Source organism: Zingiber officinale, chromosome 6B, assembly GCF_018446385.1.
Source record: "Zingiber officinale cultivar Zhangliang chromosome 6B, Zo_v1.1, whole genome shotgun sequence".
NCBI classification, from domain to species: domain Eukaryota; kingdom Viridiplantae; phylum Streptophyta; class Magnoliopsida; order Zingiberales; family Zingiberaceae; genus Zingiber; species Zingiber officinale.
This window is the reverse complement of record NC_055996.1, coordinates 53,190,755-53,209,100: the sequence shown is the minus strand read 5'-3', so window position 1 is coordinate 53,209,100 and position 18,346 is coordinate 53,190,755. Positions and strand designations below refer to the sequence as shown.

The window sequence follows — 18,346 nt, the reverse complement described above, 5'->3', positions numbered from 1 at the left end:
GCTCACTTGAACTCTGTTGGGGTTGCAAGGTTGCAAACATAGTCCCATATTGGAAACACATGGGAAAGATCATGGGTTTATAAGAGAAAAAGATATCTCCATTGGTATGAGGCCTTTTGGGGAGAACCCAAGAGCAAAACCATGAGGGCTTAGGCCCAAAGTGGACAATATCATGCAATTGTGGAGATATCTAAATTCTTTTCGATCCTACAAGTGGTATCAGAGCCCGGACTGCCAGAAGGTTTAACCACCGACTGTGCACAAGAGCTATGGTCTGATTGAACCATGTGAGTACAATATTGACCTTGAACAAAGAAAGTGGGGGCTCCTATGTTCGGATCAAGAGGACCAGACACCAGGCAGGAAGTCCTAGTTGCGGCTAGGCAAGGAAAGTCCTAGTAGGTCGGGTGGACCGAGGGGCAGGAAGTCCTAGTTGCGGCTAGGCAAGGAAGTCCTAGTAGGTCGAGTAGACCGAGGGGCAGGAAGACCTAGTGGGTCGAGGATCGGACGTGGGAAGCCTATGGTCCTTTGTTTGAGGGGGGGGGATTGTTGGGGTTGCAAGGTTGCAAACATAGTCCCATATTGGAAACACATGGGAAAGATCATGGGTTTATAAGAGAAAAAGATATCTCCATTGGTATGAGGCCTTTTGGGGAGAGCCCAAGAGCAAAACCATGAGGGCTTAGGCCCAAAGTGGACAATATCATGCAATTGTGGAGATATCTAAATTCTTTTCGATCCTACAAACTCAACTCCGTCATTCTCCTCAAGCAGTCTTTCTCTCAGCTTCTCGTCCTTTGGATGCACCGCGTGCGTTCTTCTCACTCAGTCATGTACTCTTTCACAGCTCATCATCTCTCGGATGTATCGAGCCTATCGACTCCATTCTAGTGCTATCCTTCTCGCTCGTTACGTCTTCCTCTCGACTTCTCGTGTTCCTGAGTCTTTGCACACTTAAACACAAGATATCAAACACGCAGAGTCTAACTTAACTCAGTTGATTAACATCAAAATTAACTCGGAGTACTTACAATAAACTCACCTACTAGAGAGATAAAAGACAACAGACTTATGATTTTAATGATCAATCTACGATATAGTTTATAGAAACTTTTTTTTTCTCATTTTGTAAACTATGAATTGATGATCAATAATATGATATGTTTACATTGTATAGACATAATATATGACTTGATTTTATCTTTGCTTTATACTCTTATTTATGAAATGCTAACTAGAGTTATGAAATTTATAATCTAATTTCTGTGCCAATAGATTTAAAGAGATTGGTTGTAACTGGAGTTGCATTCAAGTAAGAACTAGAATCTTTAGAAAATCAAGTATGATAAACTAAATCGTTAATTAGTACAAATTCAACTGTTTGTGAACTTGATTGAGACTCAACAGATTATTATCCAAATATATATATCATAAAAATAATCATTTAGTTCTTCTATGCAAATGAAAGATAGTCATGGCCCTTTCATCCTCTACCTAATTTGAATTTAAAAAAAAACAAAATTGATTCATCAAGATGTTTTATTGCTGTGTTACTGCAGTTTTCTAGAATATTAGCATTCAAGTACCATGACAGAATGATATATTATATTCTATTATTTCTCCATAAATTCTCACAGTCATTTTTTTCCTGCAGCGGAGGTGGAAATCAAAACAAACCTAATTAAACCACATATATTCCCAAAGCTTCACCATTTGTGGTACCCAAATCAGAGTTATAAACTGGACAGCACAATTAGGGTTCTTCAATTCCCTGCATGCCACAGTACGTCAGTCATGCAACTACAAGCCCACATTGAATGCACGCGGTTCTGTGGTGGCATGTCATCACTACAAGAGCCCGATTCATTCAATTGCAAGCTGACTTTTGAGGTGTCCACAACTCTTCTCACTAAATGCACCTACCTGTCTTCTTTGACTCCTCCTTCTTCCAACTCTAGCTCCTAATTCAGCCTCCGAGGTGAGGAGGTCAGCTCCTATATATCCCCCTCCCCCTCCCCCTCCCTCTCCCCCTCAGCGCAAACAGATCGATCGATCGATTGATATATCTATTATGGGAAGGCCACCTTGCTGTGACAAGGATAGTGTGAAGAAGGGGCCTTGGACACCAGAAGAGGACATCCTCTTGGTCTCTTACATTCAACAGCATGGAGCAAGCAATTGGAGGGCTGTTCCTGCTAAAACTGGTGAGTTGATCATCACTTGTTTAATTTCTCTTTTGATTATTGCCTTGGAAAAATTAAAATATATAATTAGGGTTTTGTTTTTTGATTGGGCCTGTGTGGAATCAATTTAGGGCTGTTGAGGTGCAGCAAGAGCTGCAGGCTCAGGTGGACTAACTATCTCAGGCCAGGGATCAAGCGTGGCAACTTCACTGAACAAGAGGAGAAGCTTATCATCCACCTCCAAGCTCTTCTAGGAAACAGGTATATCAATCGGATACTCGATTTTTTTTTTTTTTTTACCTTTTTCTTTGAATCTTTCATCTTTCACATGAGTTTTGGAGCAAAAGTTCTCACCCAAAAAGTTCTGAAAGTTTGATTTGATGTTAATGGTGAATTGGGGCAAATATAAACTGTAATGTGTTTGTCTATTGGAAATGGGTGATCAGGTGGGCAGCTATAGCTTCTTATCTCCCCGAGCGGACCGACAACGACATCAAGAACTACTGGAACACGCACTTGAAGAAGAAGCTCCAGTACAAGCTCAATGACACAAGCTCGGAGCACTGTGTGAACGTCGGGTTTGGATTGCCGGCTGTCCATCGGTCCATGCCCAAATCCAAAGGCCAATGGGAGAGGTGCCTCCAAACAAATGTGGAAATGGCAAAGCGCGCCCTTTCGAAAGCTTTGTCCATGGAAGATCCCATGGGTTCCTCCGTAATGAAGTCGATGAAGTACGAAGATAGTCACCTCCCGTCGATAACCTATGCGGCCAACACCGAGAACATTTCGCGGCTCCTCGAAGGATGGATGATCAAGAAGAAGAAGGTAACTAGTGCTAGTACTACTATCTCACCCAAGTCCAGTGACAATTCTTCCACCTCGAGCCAGATGAGCATGAGCGCATCCAACTGCATCGTGTCGCCGCCGACACTGCTAGGGTTGGAGGATTACGAGTCAGCACTGGAGGGATCGCCGGAGGCGACTGCACAAGGGCCGTTCCAAATGCTAGAATCTTGGTTGTTTGATGAAAGTGCTGATGGAGAAGAACAGCAAGAGAGTTTCCTCTCCATGGTGATGGACGAATTATGATTAATGAGTTTGTGTAGAATGTAAATTATTTTTTTTTATAAAAAAACTAATTAATTAGATTAATTATTATTTTTGGTTAAAACTAATCAGAGCTTATTGTGGAGTGAAACATGTGAATCCAAATTGGCAAATTGGAAGGCCTAAAGGGTTTGATTGATTAAGACACTTGTGCAACTTTGACACTCAAGATCATTTGTCACTTAATTTGTTTTTCCATTTGTTAAATCTTTTGTAGCATTTTATATAATATAATCTTTTAGTTATATTACATGTTTATTTTATTATAGTAGGCGCTATAAATGTTTTGCTAGATGATAGGTGCTATCCTTTTAAGTATATTAAGTGCATTAAGTGCTATCCTTTCGTTATATGCTACTTTTTTAGCTGTGGTAGATGTTACTATTTGATTATGATAGGCTCGAATTTAAACATATTATATATATATATATATAATTTATCATCTTTTGTGAATTCACAACTTTATCTATCTATCAATGTATTAATTATTAGGTCATTAAATCAATATTAAAGATTCACATATATATAATTAACACATTGATATATAGATAAAGTGTGAATTAAAAAAATGATAAATTGAACGATATCAATAAACTATAATTAGCAAGCAAACTCTAATCTACAGTATTATGACTAGATTAAAAAAATTAATTAGATAACATCGAATCTAGGACGATCAATTTATTTCCACATAAGTTTTTGAATAGCCGCCCAAGTAAATTAGAAAACAGAAGCGTGAGTAGCCTAAAAGTACAATATTTCAGGTTTACGCGTCTTATTTGGAGGAAAAAATTTTATAAATGTACCGGAGATTAAATCATAAATATCTGAATGATAAGTTTTTCACTGTACCATGGGGGCTTACTGACTTGATAAAAAGTTTAAGATGTAAGTGATAATCGAGGGAACAGAAAATTAAAGTGTCTCTTGAATGAACAAGTAGGGCTGTAAAGGTAAAGACAGAATTGAATTGAGGTATTGAGGTCTCATGGATGGCATGAGACCAACAACAGCCAGTGGACCTTTCCATGCTCATGATAAAATCAAAAGGATGCATGATCAAGTGCTTTGAATGCCTGCATTAATGCAGCCACCACCCTACAGGACATGTGAATATGCAACAAAGAAGAAGCAACATTTACACGTCTCTTTCTGCTGCAACCATTACAAAATTTAGCTCAAGCATTGTTTGGAAAAATATCACTAGATACTTTTATTATTGTCATTATTATTTATTATTTGTCATTAAAAAAGAGAGAGATCGCGCATTTATGACTGATGACGAGAGGGAAAATAGGATGAATTATTATTTATTATTTGTCATTAAAAAAGAGAGAGATCGCGCATTTATGACTGATGACGAGAGGGAAAATAGGATGAATTTAAGGGGTAGAGATTTTCTGGTCCAGGATTTTGAAATTTTTAGTTCCTTTTCATTTATTGATTGGATGAATTGGACCTCACTCCTTGTTTATTCATTGGTTGGATGAATTGGACCCCATCTATTTAACAGGTGGAGTCCAATTCATCTAACCAATGAATAGACATGACCTCTTCTTGTTCAAAATTTTCTGGATCAGAAGATCTGATCTCTGAATTTAAAGGATTTTTAAAAAGTTTTTTTTTTCAAAAAAATCTGATAAAAACTTGGAGATCATATCATGAAATGGATCAGATAATGGATCATTTATAATTATGATTAAATTATAATCATTATTCAATCATAATTAATTGTGATTTTTTTAAATTTATCATTCCTCTAAATTATAGTTTAGATTAAAATGGGTGGTCGGAGGTTTCCTGGATGTTGTCCCTTGCTCGACGCTTGATAACCTGATCATTTATTTACTGTTAGTTTTTAATTATCCGTTCTATCTAAATTACAATTTGATGAGAAAATGAACTTAAAGAAAAATCATAATTAATTACAACTACGATCCTTTTATAATTATAAATTAAATGGTCCATTTTTTAAGTCGATTTTGACGTAGAATCTGGTCTCAGAAACCTGATCGGCAGCTTTTTTTTATTAAATCTGTGTTTGGGTTCAATATTTAGAACCCAATGTTTTTTTTATAGATGGTGGGCTCCACTGTTAAATTTTTTTTAACCTTAATCAGGTATTTGCATTGGACCAAGATTATTCCTATCTTTTTAAAACGAAAATTTAGCCATTTGAAATGGTTAGTTTTTACTGTCTATATATAACTATCATCTTTTAAAGTATTTTTCCATTCATCCTAAGTCGTTCAATTGTGTTATTAATTATCTTTATTTTTTCTAGTCCATTTCATCTTCTATTCGTCTGGAATGGATCCAAATTAGAATACATCTTTTAGAAAATTTTCAATTCTGAAAATGTCAAAGAAAATATAACTTCACAAATTTACGTGATCATCCTAATGTTCACTATTCTCAATTTTTCATGTTCATAAATTACCCTCAAAATTTTGAAAATGTTCCATACATTCCATAATTTTCTTCAAATTTTTAAAACTCTCAAAACTTCCTAGCTCCTCCGAATAATGTCCCTCAACCTCATTTTATACGAACTCTCTCAGATATTGATAGTCCATGGCAAGCCAATTTGCAATGTCATTCCCTCCTTATAGAATTTTTTTTTTCCACAACCATCATTCATACTCTTGAATGAATCAAGCAGGGCTAGCATAGACGTATCCAGGATCGACAAAGAATTAATAACACTATCTAAGGTTCTAGAGTTGGACAATGAAGCGAGTTTGGGTGTAGGTGACACCAAACGAGCAAAATGGTTAATGAAAGAATGGATACACCTTGCAAAGACATGGATCAATATTAACACCAATTCAATCACTAGTAATGTGTTGGATCATGAAAGAACGAGAGAGGAGAGGTGAATCTCGTAACTTTAAAAATTTTTCTTATCTTTTGTAAACAGTTAGAGTAAGCAGCGGAATAAAGTAAAAAAAAATAAAGAACACATCTCTTTTCTACTTGGTTCGGAACTCAGCCGACTCCTACTCCAAAGCTCACGATCGTTGATCACTTTCATTAAGTAATCCACTAAATGAGAAATTGATATTACAAATGATCGTACAATGTGCAAGTAAAAGTAAAGTATAATGACAATGATGAATATAAGAAGCAGCGCAGGTTGTGAGAAACCTCTCGGCGTCATAGTAGTTGCAACTTGCATGACCAACGAAAAAACACAGTAAAAAATTAAAAAGCAGAAGTTATTTTTGGCTCGGAGCTCAAGGGTTTTTTTATAGAGCTTGTTCCGTCAACTGATAAAAGGTTTCGCCGAATGAATCTATCCATCGACTAATCCTTCTATCCGTCAACGGATCCACTGTTCCTTCCTTGTTTGTTGTGATATGATCTGTTCAATCATGAAAATCTCATTGTTCCTTCGACAAATCTGAATGATCGAAAAGGAGCGATAGAAGGGGGGAGGGGGTGAATATTGCTCGTTAAATTTTTTTTCTTTTTTGTATCGATTCTTAAAATGAATATCAAAGCGGCAGCGAAAAATAATAAAAAAACTCAAGTGGTTACTTAGTTTGGCGCCTACGTCGACTCCTACTCCAAGACCCGCGATCCTTGATCCCACCATTGGGCAATTTACTATAATCCTTCTTTCTGAAATCTTCGGAAAGAAGGATTATAGTACAATGAATAATATAAGATAGTAACAACCTACTATCTTATTAAAATTAAGTACAATGCAAGCTTTATAAAATTATACCGATAAGGAGTAAATGATTAAGCGTGTCGACACTTCTTAGTGTAGCAGCTTGCACGTGGAGTTGCGGCACAGAATAGTTGAGTCACGAGCAGAATGAGACAGAGTGATGTTCAGCGAGTTGTATTAGCTTGGTGCTCGAGGCTTGCTTTATAGGTGTTGATCGGTCGACTAAAAAACCATTCGGTCGACTGAAAAATTGTTTGGTCAATTGATCTGTTCGATCGACTGAACCCTCTATCAATCGACTGAACACTGTACTTTCCTTCTTTGTTGAGACCCAATCTTTGCCTCATTAATATCATTTATTGTTCAGTCGACTGATCACCTTGTTGGGTCGACCGAACAGTGTAGTTTCCCTATTCGACAAGATACGACATTAAGTCTTCATTAATGCGGTAATTGTTCGGTCGACCGATTCCTGGGTTCGGTCGACCAATCCCTGGGTTTGGTCGACCGATCAGCCTAGCTTCCTTCTTTGCTTTGGCTTGAGTCTGCTCTCGGCCATGTCATCATGGTTCGATCGATCGATCTCTAGGTTCAGTCGATCGATCAGGCTTTGACCGGACTTACTTTGTTCTACTCTAGTCTGATTTCTGTTCTAAGTCAACTTGGTTCAGTCGACCGATCCCTGGATTTGGTCGACCGATCTGACCGGTTCCCGCAAAACAAAGTTAAACAATATATCCCTACAAAATAAAGTTAGGGTAATAATATATGAATAGTAAGATGCATGAGTAGTATTTGACAGTAGAACTGTTTTGATTTCAACTTGGAAACCTTCTCGATTTTTTCAGTTGGATCAACGACCTACGGTTTGCTCCTTTCTGGAACACGACCTCACTATCGCTCCTCCAATCTCATACCTTAACTTACCTACTAAACATTGGTCCTCCAGACCTGTTTGGACTTTCTCTACTTAGTGTTTGATCCCTGATCCATTAAGACTTTTCCTGCAATACTACATTAGCCAATAGTAATAATAGTAATACATAACCATATGGTAAAACTAAACTTAGAATTATCGAGATCTGCTGGTCTGGTCGACCACGTGCGGTTGACCAGAAACCATCTGATCAACCTCGCTTGGAATTCACTCCTCCAAGACTTTCCGTTACCTAAGGTTACCTCCCACTAGAATTTTCTTCATCTGGCTTCACTCACTAGAACCTAGAGTTACCTCCCTCTAGGGTTTTCTCCACCTGGCTTCACTCACCAGAACCTAAGGGTACCTCCTCCTAGGGTTTTCTCTACCTGACTTCACTCACCAAGACTCAACATTGGATCAACCCACCAGAGATTCGATATTAGGTCCTCTAGACCTATAGAATAGCTTTCACAATCTATCGAGATTTCCCTTGCTTAATCGCAACTAGGACTTCCCTTGTCTAACCGTAGTTAGGACTAGTCACTAGGCTGACTTCTCACCCTTGCCTAGCCGCGACTAGGACTTCCCTTGATCAAGCTTATTTAAATATATTTGTCGGACATTAAAACTTTGAAGGTCAATTGCACCAACAGGATCAAGATCTTTCCATCGACTAAACCTTGCTTTCTTTGTTTGCTCAGATCTGATCCACCCAATCCCAGAGATCACAGTGTTCCATCGACTGATAAGGCTTTATCCATTGATTGAACAACTTTTTCCTTTTCTATTTTGATTTAAATTTCACTATTCTGATGTTTCTTTGATCCGTCAACTGAATACCTTTGTTCTGTCGATGGAACCTCAATTTTTTAAAAAATAGTGTTAGTAACATAAATAATAATTACCTTGTAAAATAGAACTAAAACATAAATTTATAGAGCAAGATTATTGTATGCATGAATGAGACAGAAATGACTGTCTTGATCTCAACTAGAAACCTCTGTCGAATTCTTTAGTTGGATTAGTACCTAAGGTTTATTCCTAATGGAACACGACCTCACTTCACTACCTCCAGTAGTTTACCTCAACTTACCTGCCAAATATCTGTTGGAACCCCAAGGTGTTTTGATGTGATCAAACAAGTTAAGTTAGGTCCTACGTTGTCTAACCCTTGTGTCTAAGTGTGCAGGAGCTTAGGAAAACAGGAAGTCGAGCGGAAGACGCGGCTAGCGAGAAGGACGGCACGGGAGAGAGCCGACGGGCTCGGTGTGTACGAGGGACGAGGTGACCGCGGAAGAGTACACCGGTGGACGAAAAGAACGTGCGCGACATTCGAGGGACGAGAAATCGGGAAGGAAGGATGCTCGATGAAAAGGTCGGAACTTGGGTTCGGGTGAGCCCTATTCCGGATGGCCGAGATCACCCAAGCTAGTGGAGCCGGAGCAAACAATACCCGGACCGAGACGAGCTGAATCGGATGCGAAAAAATCAACATCTGTTGACTTTGGGCTCCGGGGCGCCCGGAACCCTTCCGAGCGCCTGGACCAGACTTTTGACCAGGATCGAGATTTGACTCGATCTGATCGTTGGGGGATAAAATTTATCCTCCCCAGGGCGCCCGGAACCCCTTCGGGGCGCCCCGACCAAGGCTATAAATATAGCCTTGGTCCAGAAGCTAATCAATTCATTCAGAACAATAACTTGTAATTAGTTCTTTCATTTCTACTTTTCTGTCTATGCTCTCAACGCTGTAAAGAGGCTACTCCGCCCAAAGGAGATCGTTAGATAGTGTGCTTACTTTCCTTGGATTAGCAATCCCCTGATTGCAAACGAAGTAAATCTTCTGTGTCTGATTTCTGTTTATTTAGTCTCTGCTTTTTTAATTACAAGTTCTTTTAAATTAGTTGAATATCCGAGAAAGGTTTTTGGTTTAATTTTTGTAGGGCAATTCACCCCTCCCCTCTTGTAGACCTCAAAAGGGACCTACAAGTGGTATCAGAGCAAGGACGCTTCAGGAGGAGTAACCGCCGATCGAAGCAACAAGATGGCCGGACCAAGCATCGTTCCACCAAAATTCGAGGGGGACTTCGCAGACTGGAAGCGTCGTATGGAGGTATTCCTAAGAACTGATTTGAAATTCGGTTTATTATGAAGTATGGTTTTGTAGCTCCGATGAATCAAGATGGAGAAGAAAAAGAGGAGAGCCATTGGACAAAGAAGGAGCAGAATGAGTTTGTAGCGAACAGTCGTGCGGAATATCACCTACTGAGCGTACTACCGCCTCAGGAAGTCAACCGCATCGGAAGCTACTCGTCGGCCAAAGAACTTTGGGAGAAGTTCCTGGAACTCCACGAAGGCACGTCCGAAGTGAAGCTCGCTAGAAGAGACATCCTCCGTAACAAACTGATGAACATCCGTCTAGAAAAAGGTGAGAAGGTAGCCGGTCTACATGCGAAGGTAAAAGAATTAATTACTGGTCTCGAGAACCTCGGTGAAACGGTAACAAACCGGGACACCATACGCTACGCACTCAACGCATTTCCTCGAACTCCGGAGTGGACATCAATCGTCGACGCCTACGATATTTCAAAAGACCTGGAGGTAAGTACTTTAGAAGAGTTGTTTTCTACTCTTGAGTTACATGAAACCAGGTGTGCAGCTACAACAAAAGACTCAAGTCAGATAATGGCGCTGAACGCAACCAAGAAGGATGAAATCGAGTCAGACTCCGAAGAAGACCAAGAAGCATATATGGTAAGAAACTTTAAAAAGTTTTTTAGATCTAATAAATTTAAAGAAATCCATAATAAAAAGAATCCAAGAAATAGAAGAAAAGTGCGTTGCTACCAGTGTCAAAAGGAAGGACACTTAAGAGAGGATTGCCTAGAACTAAAGAAGGACAAAATGAAGACACCCAAGAAACATAAGAACCTAAAAGCCACTTGGGACGACACTTTATCATCTGAGTCCGAGATTCAAGAATATGCCGGGATAGCACTGATGGCAAGCCACGAAGGACAAAGTACATCAGAACCCAGCATCGATGAAGGGGGAGCGACCTCAGATGGAAGTAGCAAAGCAGGGGGAGATTCAGGCTTCAAGTCTGATATGGTAAGTGAGGTATTCCTCTTACCCCCTGATGAACTTTACTTTGGTATTAAGGCAATGACAAAATCCATGTATAAATTAGAAAATAAAAATACCAAATTAGAAAATGAAATTCTAGAAACAAAAAGAATTTTGGCAAAATCATGTCTTATAGAGGATTTTGAAAAATTGAAAATTGAAAATGAAAAACTAAAAGAAGAAATAAAAAGATTGAAAAAATCTAATAGTTCAAATATTTCTACTTTTAGAAACTATAGAGGTTTAAATTGGTATTATAGATTTCATCAAAGTCAAATTAGAAATATATCAAAAGTCTATGTACCTAGGAAATACTTGGTTAATCCTGTAGGTAGGAACCTCTACTGGATTCCAAAAAACTTGTTTAATTTAAAATTAAAATTAGACTTAGCATTTTCAGCAAGAAAATTAAACAACTAATTTCTTTATGAGGTTTTGTCTAAGGAAGTGGTTGTTACTCCAATAACCAAGAAGGCCTAGTGCCTCGCCACGACCTAGAAGACAAGTATCGAAATGAAAAGTTTAATTGACTAACTGAAAAAGTATTAATTTAATTTACTTAATGCTTTAAAAGAGTTATTCAATTTGTGTTAGAAAATATTTAAAATTGATTTAGAAATTTTTACCTTAGAAATTTTTTTTATGAAAATTACCTTTGAATTTTTTTTTTTAAATTTGACTTAGAATTTTCTATTACCTTAAGTTTTTTTTAATAAAAAAAAATTGCCTTAAAATTTTTTTTACTAAGAATTTTTTTTTTTATAACTGCCTTCAAATTTTTTTTTATAAAACTGACTTAGAAATTGTTTAAATTAGAATTTTTTTTAGAAATCATTTTTAAAAACTTACCATAGAAATTCTTTTTACCTTAGACTTGTTTAAGGACCCCTATTTTTTATGTGATCAAAGGGGGAGACAGATGTTAAGTCTAGGGGGAGGAATATAATTTTTAAATTGAAATATCTTTGGGCTAAATTGCAAATAAATTGTTTTTATTGCATATGTTTTCCCTAACTTAACTTGGGTTGCTCACATCAAAAAGGGGGAGATTGTTGGAACCCTAAGCTGTTTTGATGTGATCAAACAAGTTAAGTTAGGTCATGCGTTGTCTAACCCTTGTGTATAAGTGTGAAGGAGCTTAGGAACACAGGAATTCCAGCGGAAGACGGGGCTAGTGAGAAGGACGGCACGGGAGAGAGCCGACGGGCTCGGTGTGTCCGAGGGACGAGGTGACCATGGAAGAGTACACCGGTGGACGAGAAGAATGTGCGCGGCGTTCGAGGGACGAGAAACCAGGAAGGAAGGTTGCTCGAGGAAAAGGTTGGAACTTGGGTTCGGGTGAGCCCTATTCCGGATGGCCGAGATCACCCAAGCTAGCGGAGCCGGAGCGAACAAGACCCGGACTGAGACGAGCTGAACCGGAGATGAAAAAGTCAACATCTGTTGACTTTGGGCTCCGGGGCGCCCAGAGCAGTCCGGGGCACCCGGAGCCCTCCGGGACGTCCGGAACCCTTTCGGGCGCCCGGACCAGACTTTTGACCAGGATCGAGATTTGACTTGCTCTGATCGTTGGGGGATAAAATTTATCCCCCCAAGGACGCCTGGAACCCCTTTGGGGCGCCCCGACCAAGGCTATAAATATAACCTTGGTCCAGAAGCTAATCAATTCATTCAAAACAACAACTTGTAATCAGTTCTTTCATTTCTACTTTTCTGTTTGTGCTCTCAACGCTGTAAAGAGGCTACTCCGCCCAAAGGAGATCGTCAGATAGTGCGCTTACTTTCCTTGGATTAGCAATCCCCTGGTTGCAAACCAAGTGAATCTTCTGTGGCTGATTTCTGTTTATTTAGTCTCTGCTTTTTTAATTACAAGTTCTTTTTGTTGGGTTTTTCGGGCCGCGAAAATCGCTTTTCGCGTCGCGGAAACCCCGAATCACCCAAAGCCGTAGATCCGTGCAAGGGAAAAACTGAACGTAAATTACGAGTACGAGTTTCAAAACTTTAGATCTACTCCTAGATCTATGTGTTGAGAGCTTTTACCTTTGAAGCGTGCCCTCGCAAAATTCCCGCTCGTCCAAAACGCCGGATCTCGAGAGTATCAAGATAGATACCTCTCTAGAAGTATCCACACGAACACATAGGTGGAGAAAACCACACAAAAGGTGTGCTAGCACCTATGTATGGTTCGGCCAAGTTGAGGAGGAGAGGGAGAGCTTGAGAGGAAGAAGGAAGAAGATACACCCTTGAATGAAAAAAATGAATTCCCATTCAAAACCAAAAGTGGCCGGCCACTTCCCATAGTGTAACTCCCCATTAAATGTAATTAATGTGAAGTTATTAAGAAAATGGCTTTGTAACTTCCATGAGGTGGCACCCATGAAGATGTGGAGTAACATCATTGGTCCACTTCAATGCCAACTCACCAATGAGGTGGCATAAAGTCAAGTCTAACTTGACTTTTAATCTTCCTCTCAAGTCAAGTCAAACTTGACCAAATCTCTTCCATGGTTGATCGAATCCAACCATTTGATTCAAGCCAACTTAATATAATGAATCTAATTCATTTAATTAAATTGATTCAATGAGTCAAAATCTAAATTAGACTCATTGAACACATGAATCAACTTGAGTCGAACTCAAGTTAGCTCAATTAGGATTACTCTTAATCCAATTTGATTCATCAAATGAATCTAATCCTCTTGGTTCATCATATGAACCTAATCTCCATCTAATTGTCCTAAGTGTGTGACCCTATAGGTTCTTGTAACGTTGGCAATGCCCTAAACCCATTTAGGAGCATAAGTAATGAGCGGTATCTAGCAACACATCATTACTACCCAAGTTACAAGAATATCGAGATCCGACATCACCTTGTGACTACTAATTGTGACTCCTCACAATATATGACAAGTGTCCTTCTATCCTAGACATCTAGATTGATTAATATGAGGCATAGACCGTGTCATCCTCTAATCAATCTAAATCTTGAACTCCAAGTAGACACACTAAATCAAATGAGCTCAATATCCTATATTGACTCATTTGGGCATGGCCATGCACTTCATGGTCTCACTCTATCAAGAATACCGATGTCACTCCCGTCATATAGGAGGGATAGATCCCATCTACATCACTCACATCCCTCCGTATAATTTGTTACATACCCAGTAATCGCCTTTATAGTCCACCCAGTTACGGGTGACGTTTGACGAAACTAAAGTACATAACTCCTTATGTAGGGATCTATGGTGACTTCAGGTCTAAGGACTAGTAGTCATACTAATAGCCACATGAGAAAGTATATGACACTCATATAATGATCCATGATACTTTCTCATGGCGGGTCATTCAGTATACATTCTCTAATGTATACCCATGTGTCAACTTGATATCTCTATATCCATGACTTGTGAGATCAAGTCATCGAGTTGACCTACATGCTAGTCTTATTGCATTAACATTGTTCCGTAATGTTAATACTCGACTAGGAATGATTAAGAGTAGTGTTCCCTATATCATCTCACTATCGGTTCAACTAACCGATTGATATAGGTGAGAACCGTCTACTCAGGGACATTATTATACTTAGTTTATTTGGCACCAATATAAGTAAGTATAATAACCAAAATCCAAATGCCTTTATTTATATAGAATATGATACAATAAGTCCAATATACAATCATCAAATGATTGGCTCTAGGGCTCTAACTAACAATCTCCCACTAGTACTAGTGCCAATCAGTGTAGGCTCTAAGCCCAAATGACCTAGTGTGACCATCATGCTTCCTCTGTGCCAAAGCCTTGGTCAAGGGATCTGCGATGTTAGCCTCTGTAGGTACTCTGCAAATCTTCACATCTCCTCTCTCGATGATATCTCGAATGAGATGGAAGCGCCGTAGTATGTGTTTGGTCCGCTGGTGTGAGAGAGGTTCCTTCGCCTGTGCTATAGCTCCATTGTTGTCACAATAGAGCTCAATGGGGTCAGCAATGCTAGGAACCACCCCAAGTTCAGTGATGAACTTGCGGATCCAAACTGCCTCTTTTGCTGCCTCTGATGCAGCAATGTACTCGGCTTCTGTCGTAGAATCAGCTACTATGTCCTGCTTCAAACTCTTCCAGCTTACAGCACCACCATTAATGCAAAATACGAATCCCGACTACGATCTATAGTCATCCTGGTCGGTCTGGAAGCTAGCATCACTGTAACCCTTTACAGCTAGCTCATCATCGCCTCCATATATTAAGAAATATTCTTTAGTTCTTCTTAAGTACTTAAGAATATTCTTGACCGCTATCCAGTGACTTTCACCTGGATCTGACTGGTATCTGCTCGTCATGCTCAAAGCATACGAGACATCAGGTCGAGTACATAGCATGGCGTACATGATCGATCCTATGGCTGAGGCATAAGGGATCTGATCCATGTGATCTCTCTCCTCTCTAGAAGAGGGACCTTGAGTCTTCGAAAGACTCACGTAATGTGACATCAGCAGAAATCCCTTCTTGGAGTTCTGCATGGCAAACCGAAGGAGTACATTGTCAATGTATGTACTCTGACTTAGGCCAAGCAATCTCTTAGATCTATCTCTATAGATCTGTATACCTAGAATGTAGGATGCCTCACCTAAGTCCTTCATTGAGAAGCAACTCCTTAGCCAAGTCTTGACAGACTGAAGCATAGGGATGTCCTTCCCAATGAGTAGTATGTCATCCACATATAATATGAGGAAGACAACTATGTCCCCTACAACCTTCTTGTAGACACAAGGTTCATCTTCATTCTTGATGAAACCAAACTATTTGATTGCATCATCGAATTGAAGATTCCAGCTCCAAGAAGCTTGCTTTAGTCCATAAATGGACCTATGCAGCTTGCATACTCTACTAGTATGCTGTGGATCTACAAAACCCTTAGGTTGTGTCATGTACACATCCTCGAGCAGGTTTCTATTCAAAAACGTGGTTTTGACATCCATCTGCCATATCTCATAGTCATGGTAGGCTGCAATAGCAAGCATGATCCGAATGGACTTAAACATCGCTACTGGAGAAAAGGTCTCATTATAGTCAATACCATGAATCTGCTTGAAACCTTTAGCTACCAAGCGACCCTTATAAATAAGTCCATCCATGTCAGTCTTTCTCTTAAAGACCCACTTGCACCCTATGGGTTTTACCCCTTCAGGTGGATCAACCAAAGTCCAAACTTGGTTGGTGTACATGGATTCCATCTCGGATCTCATGGCCTCTAGCCATTTCTCGGAATCTGGTCTCATCACAGCTTCCTGATAGGTAGTAGGCTCATCCTCTATGAGCACAACGTCATCATGGTCAGACAAGAGAAATGAGTATCTCTCAAGCTGACGACGTACCCTATCAGACCTGCGAAGAGGAATGTCTACTTGAACTGGTTGTTGTTCCTCAACTCCTTGTGGAACATCATCCACAACACTTTGTGGTTCCAGTTCAATTTCCATCGAGGCATCAGTGTTATTGTTCGCATCTTGAACTTCTTCAAGATCGAACGCGCTCCCACTAGTCTTTATAGAAACAAAGTCCCTTTCTAGAAAGACCCCAGTCTTTGCCATAACTACCTTGTGCTGACTGGGAATATAGAAGTAATATCCCTTAGTTTCCTTGGGATATCCGATGAAATAGCACTTGTCGGATTTGAGTCCTAATTTGTCTGAGACTTGACGTCGTACGTAAGCCTCACAGCCCCAAATCCTCATGAAAGACACCTGGGCATCTCTCCTAGTCCATATCCTATATGGTGTCTTTATCACGGCCTTGGATGAAACTCGGTTGAGAATGAAAGCTGCCGTGTCTAGAGCATATCCCCATAGATATGTCGGAAGATCTGTGTGACTCATCATAGATCGTACCATATCTAATAAGGTACGATTCCTCCTTTCGGATACACCATTCCACTATGGTGTTCCAGGAGGAGTGAGTTGAGATAAAATCCCACACTCAGCTAAGTAGTCACGAAACTCATGGCTTAAGTATTCACCACCTCGATCTGATCGAAGTACCTTAATACTCTTGCCAAGCTGGTTCTGTACTTCATTCTTGAATTCTTTGAACTTTTCAAAGGATTCAGATTTATGTGTCATCAAATATACATAACCATATCTACTGAAGTCATCAGTAAAGTGATGAAGTACCTATAACCGCCTCTAGCAGCGACATTGAAAGGGTCACATACATCACTATGTATGAGTCCTAACAAATCAGTCGCTCTCTCGCTGTGCCCACTAAAGGGAGTCTTGGTCATCTTGCCTCGTAGGCATGACTCGCATATCTCATATGATTCAAAATCAAATGAGTCCAGCAAACCATCCTTATGAAGCTGGGATAAGCGCTTGTCATTTATATGACCTAAGCGACAGTGCCAGAGATAAGTTTGGTTCAGGTCATTTGACTTGAACTTCTTGGTATTTATGTTATAAATAGGGCTCTCAAGATCTAGAATGTAGAGTCTGTTTATCAGAGGTGCACTACAATAGAACATATCGTTTAAATAGACGGAACAACATTTGTTCTTTATTGTAAACGAGAAACCTTTCTTGTCTAAACAAGAAACTGATACAATGTTCTTAGTCAAAGCAGGCACATAACAACATTCATCTAATTCTAATACAAGCCCAGAAGGCAGAGATAGAAAATAAGTCCCTACAGCAATAGCAGCAACCCATGCTCCATTGCCTACTCGTAGGTCCACCTCGCCCTTTGTCAATGCCCTGCTATTTCTCAGCGCCTGCACATCAGTACAAATGTGAGAAGCACATCCAGTATCTAATACCCATGATGTAGAAATAGATAGATTGACTTCTATAACATATATACCTAAAGTGGAAGTCTCACTTCGCTTCTTCTTAAGATCTTCCAAGTATACCTTGCAATTCCTCTTCCAGTGCCCGGTCTGACCGCAGTGGAAGTAGGTATCATCCTTGGCGACCCCTCCTTTCGGCTTCAGTGCCTTGCCTTTGCCCTTGGCTTGGGACTTTCCCTTGCCTTTGGGCTTGCCCTTGCCCTTATGTTTCTGAACCATCAGAACAGTGTTGGGCTTAGCCTTCTTAAGGTTTAGCTCAGCAGCTCGGGCAGTGGCTTGTCAATCTCGTTCATATTGTAGTTTAGAACGAATTGACTGTAGCTATCCGGCAAGGATTGCAAGATCAGGTCAGTGGCCAGCTCTTGGCCAAGAGGGAACCCCAACCTTTGTAGGTTCTCTATGTACCCAATCATTTTGAGTACATATGGGCCTACAGGAGCCCCGTCTGACATCTTACACTGAAACAGTGCCCTTGAGATCTCAAATCTCTCATGCCTCAC

General features: G+C 39.8%; 1 protein-coding gene across 1 annotated transcript; it reads left to right on the top strand.

The window, feature by feature from the left end:
- Positions 1 to 2,023: 2,023 nt before the first annotated feature.
- Positions 2,024 to 3,310, top strand: LOC121990182 (myb-related protein 306-like). Its single transcript, XM_042544382.1, has 3 exons — positions 2,024 to 2,204; positions 2,315 to 2,444; positions 2,630 to 3,310. Exons 1-3 carry the CDS (start codon positions 2,072 to 2,074, stop codon positions 3,270 to 3,272), a joined length of 906 nt encoding a protein of 301 aa, XP_042400316.1. The 5' UTR covers positions 2,024 to 2,071; the 3' UTR covers positions 3,273 to 3,310.
- The last annotated feature ends 15,036 nt before the right edge of the window (positions 3,311 to 18,346 follow it).

What these genes read in the sequence shown, in the direction of transcription:
- LOC121990182 (XM_042544382.1), top strand. Translation starts at nt 2,072, where the DNA reads ATGGGAAGGCCACCTTGCTGTGACAAGGATAGTGTGAAGAAGGGGCCT. An exon ending in GGCTGTTCCTGCTAAAACTG is followed by an intron (nt 2,205 to 2,314) that starts GTGAGTTGATCA and finishes GAATCAATTTAG; the next exon opens with GGCTGTTGAGGTGCAGCAAG. An exon ending in CAAGCTCTTCTAGGAAACAG is followed by an intron (nt 2,445 to 2,629) that starts GTATATCAATCG and finishes ATGGGTGATCAG; the next exon opens with GTGGGCAGCTATAGCTTCTT.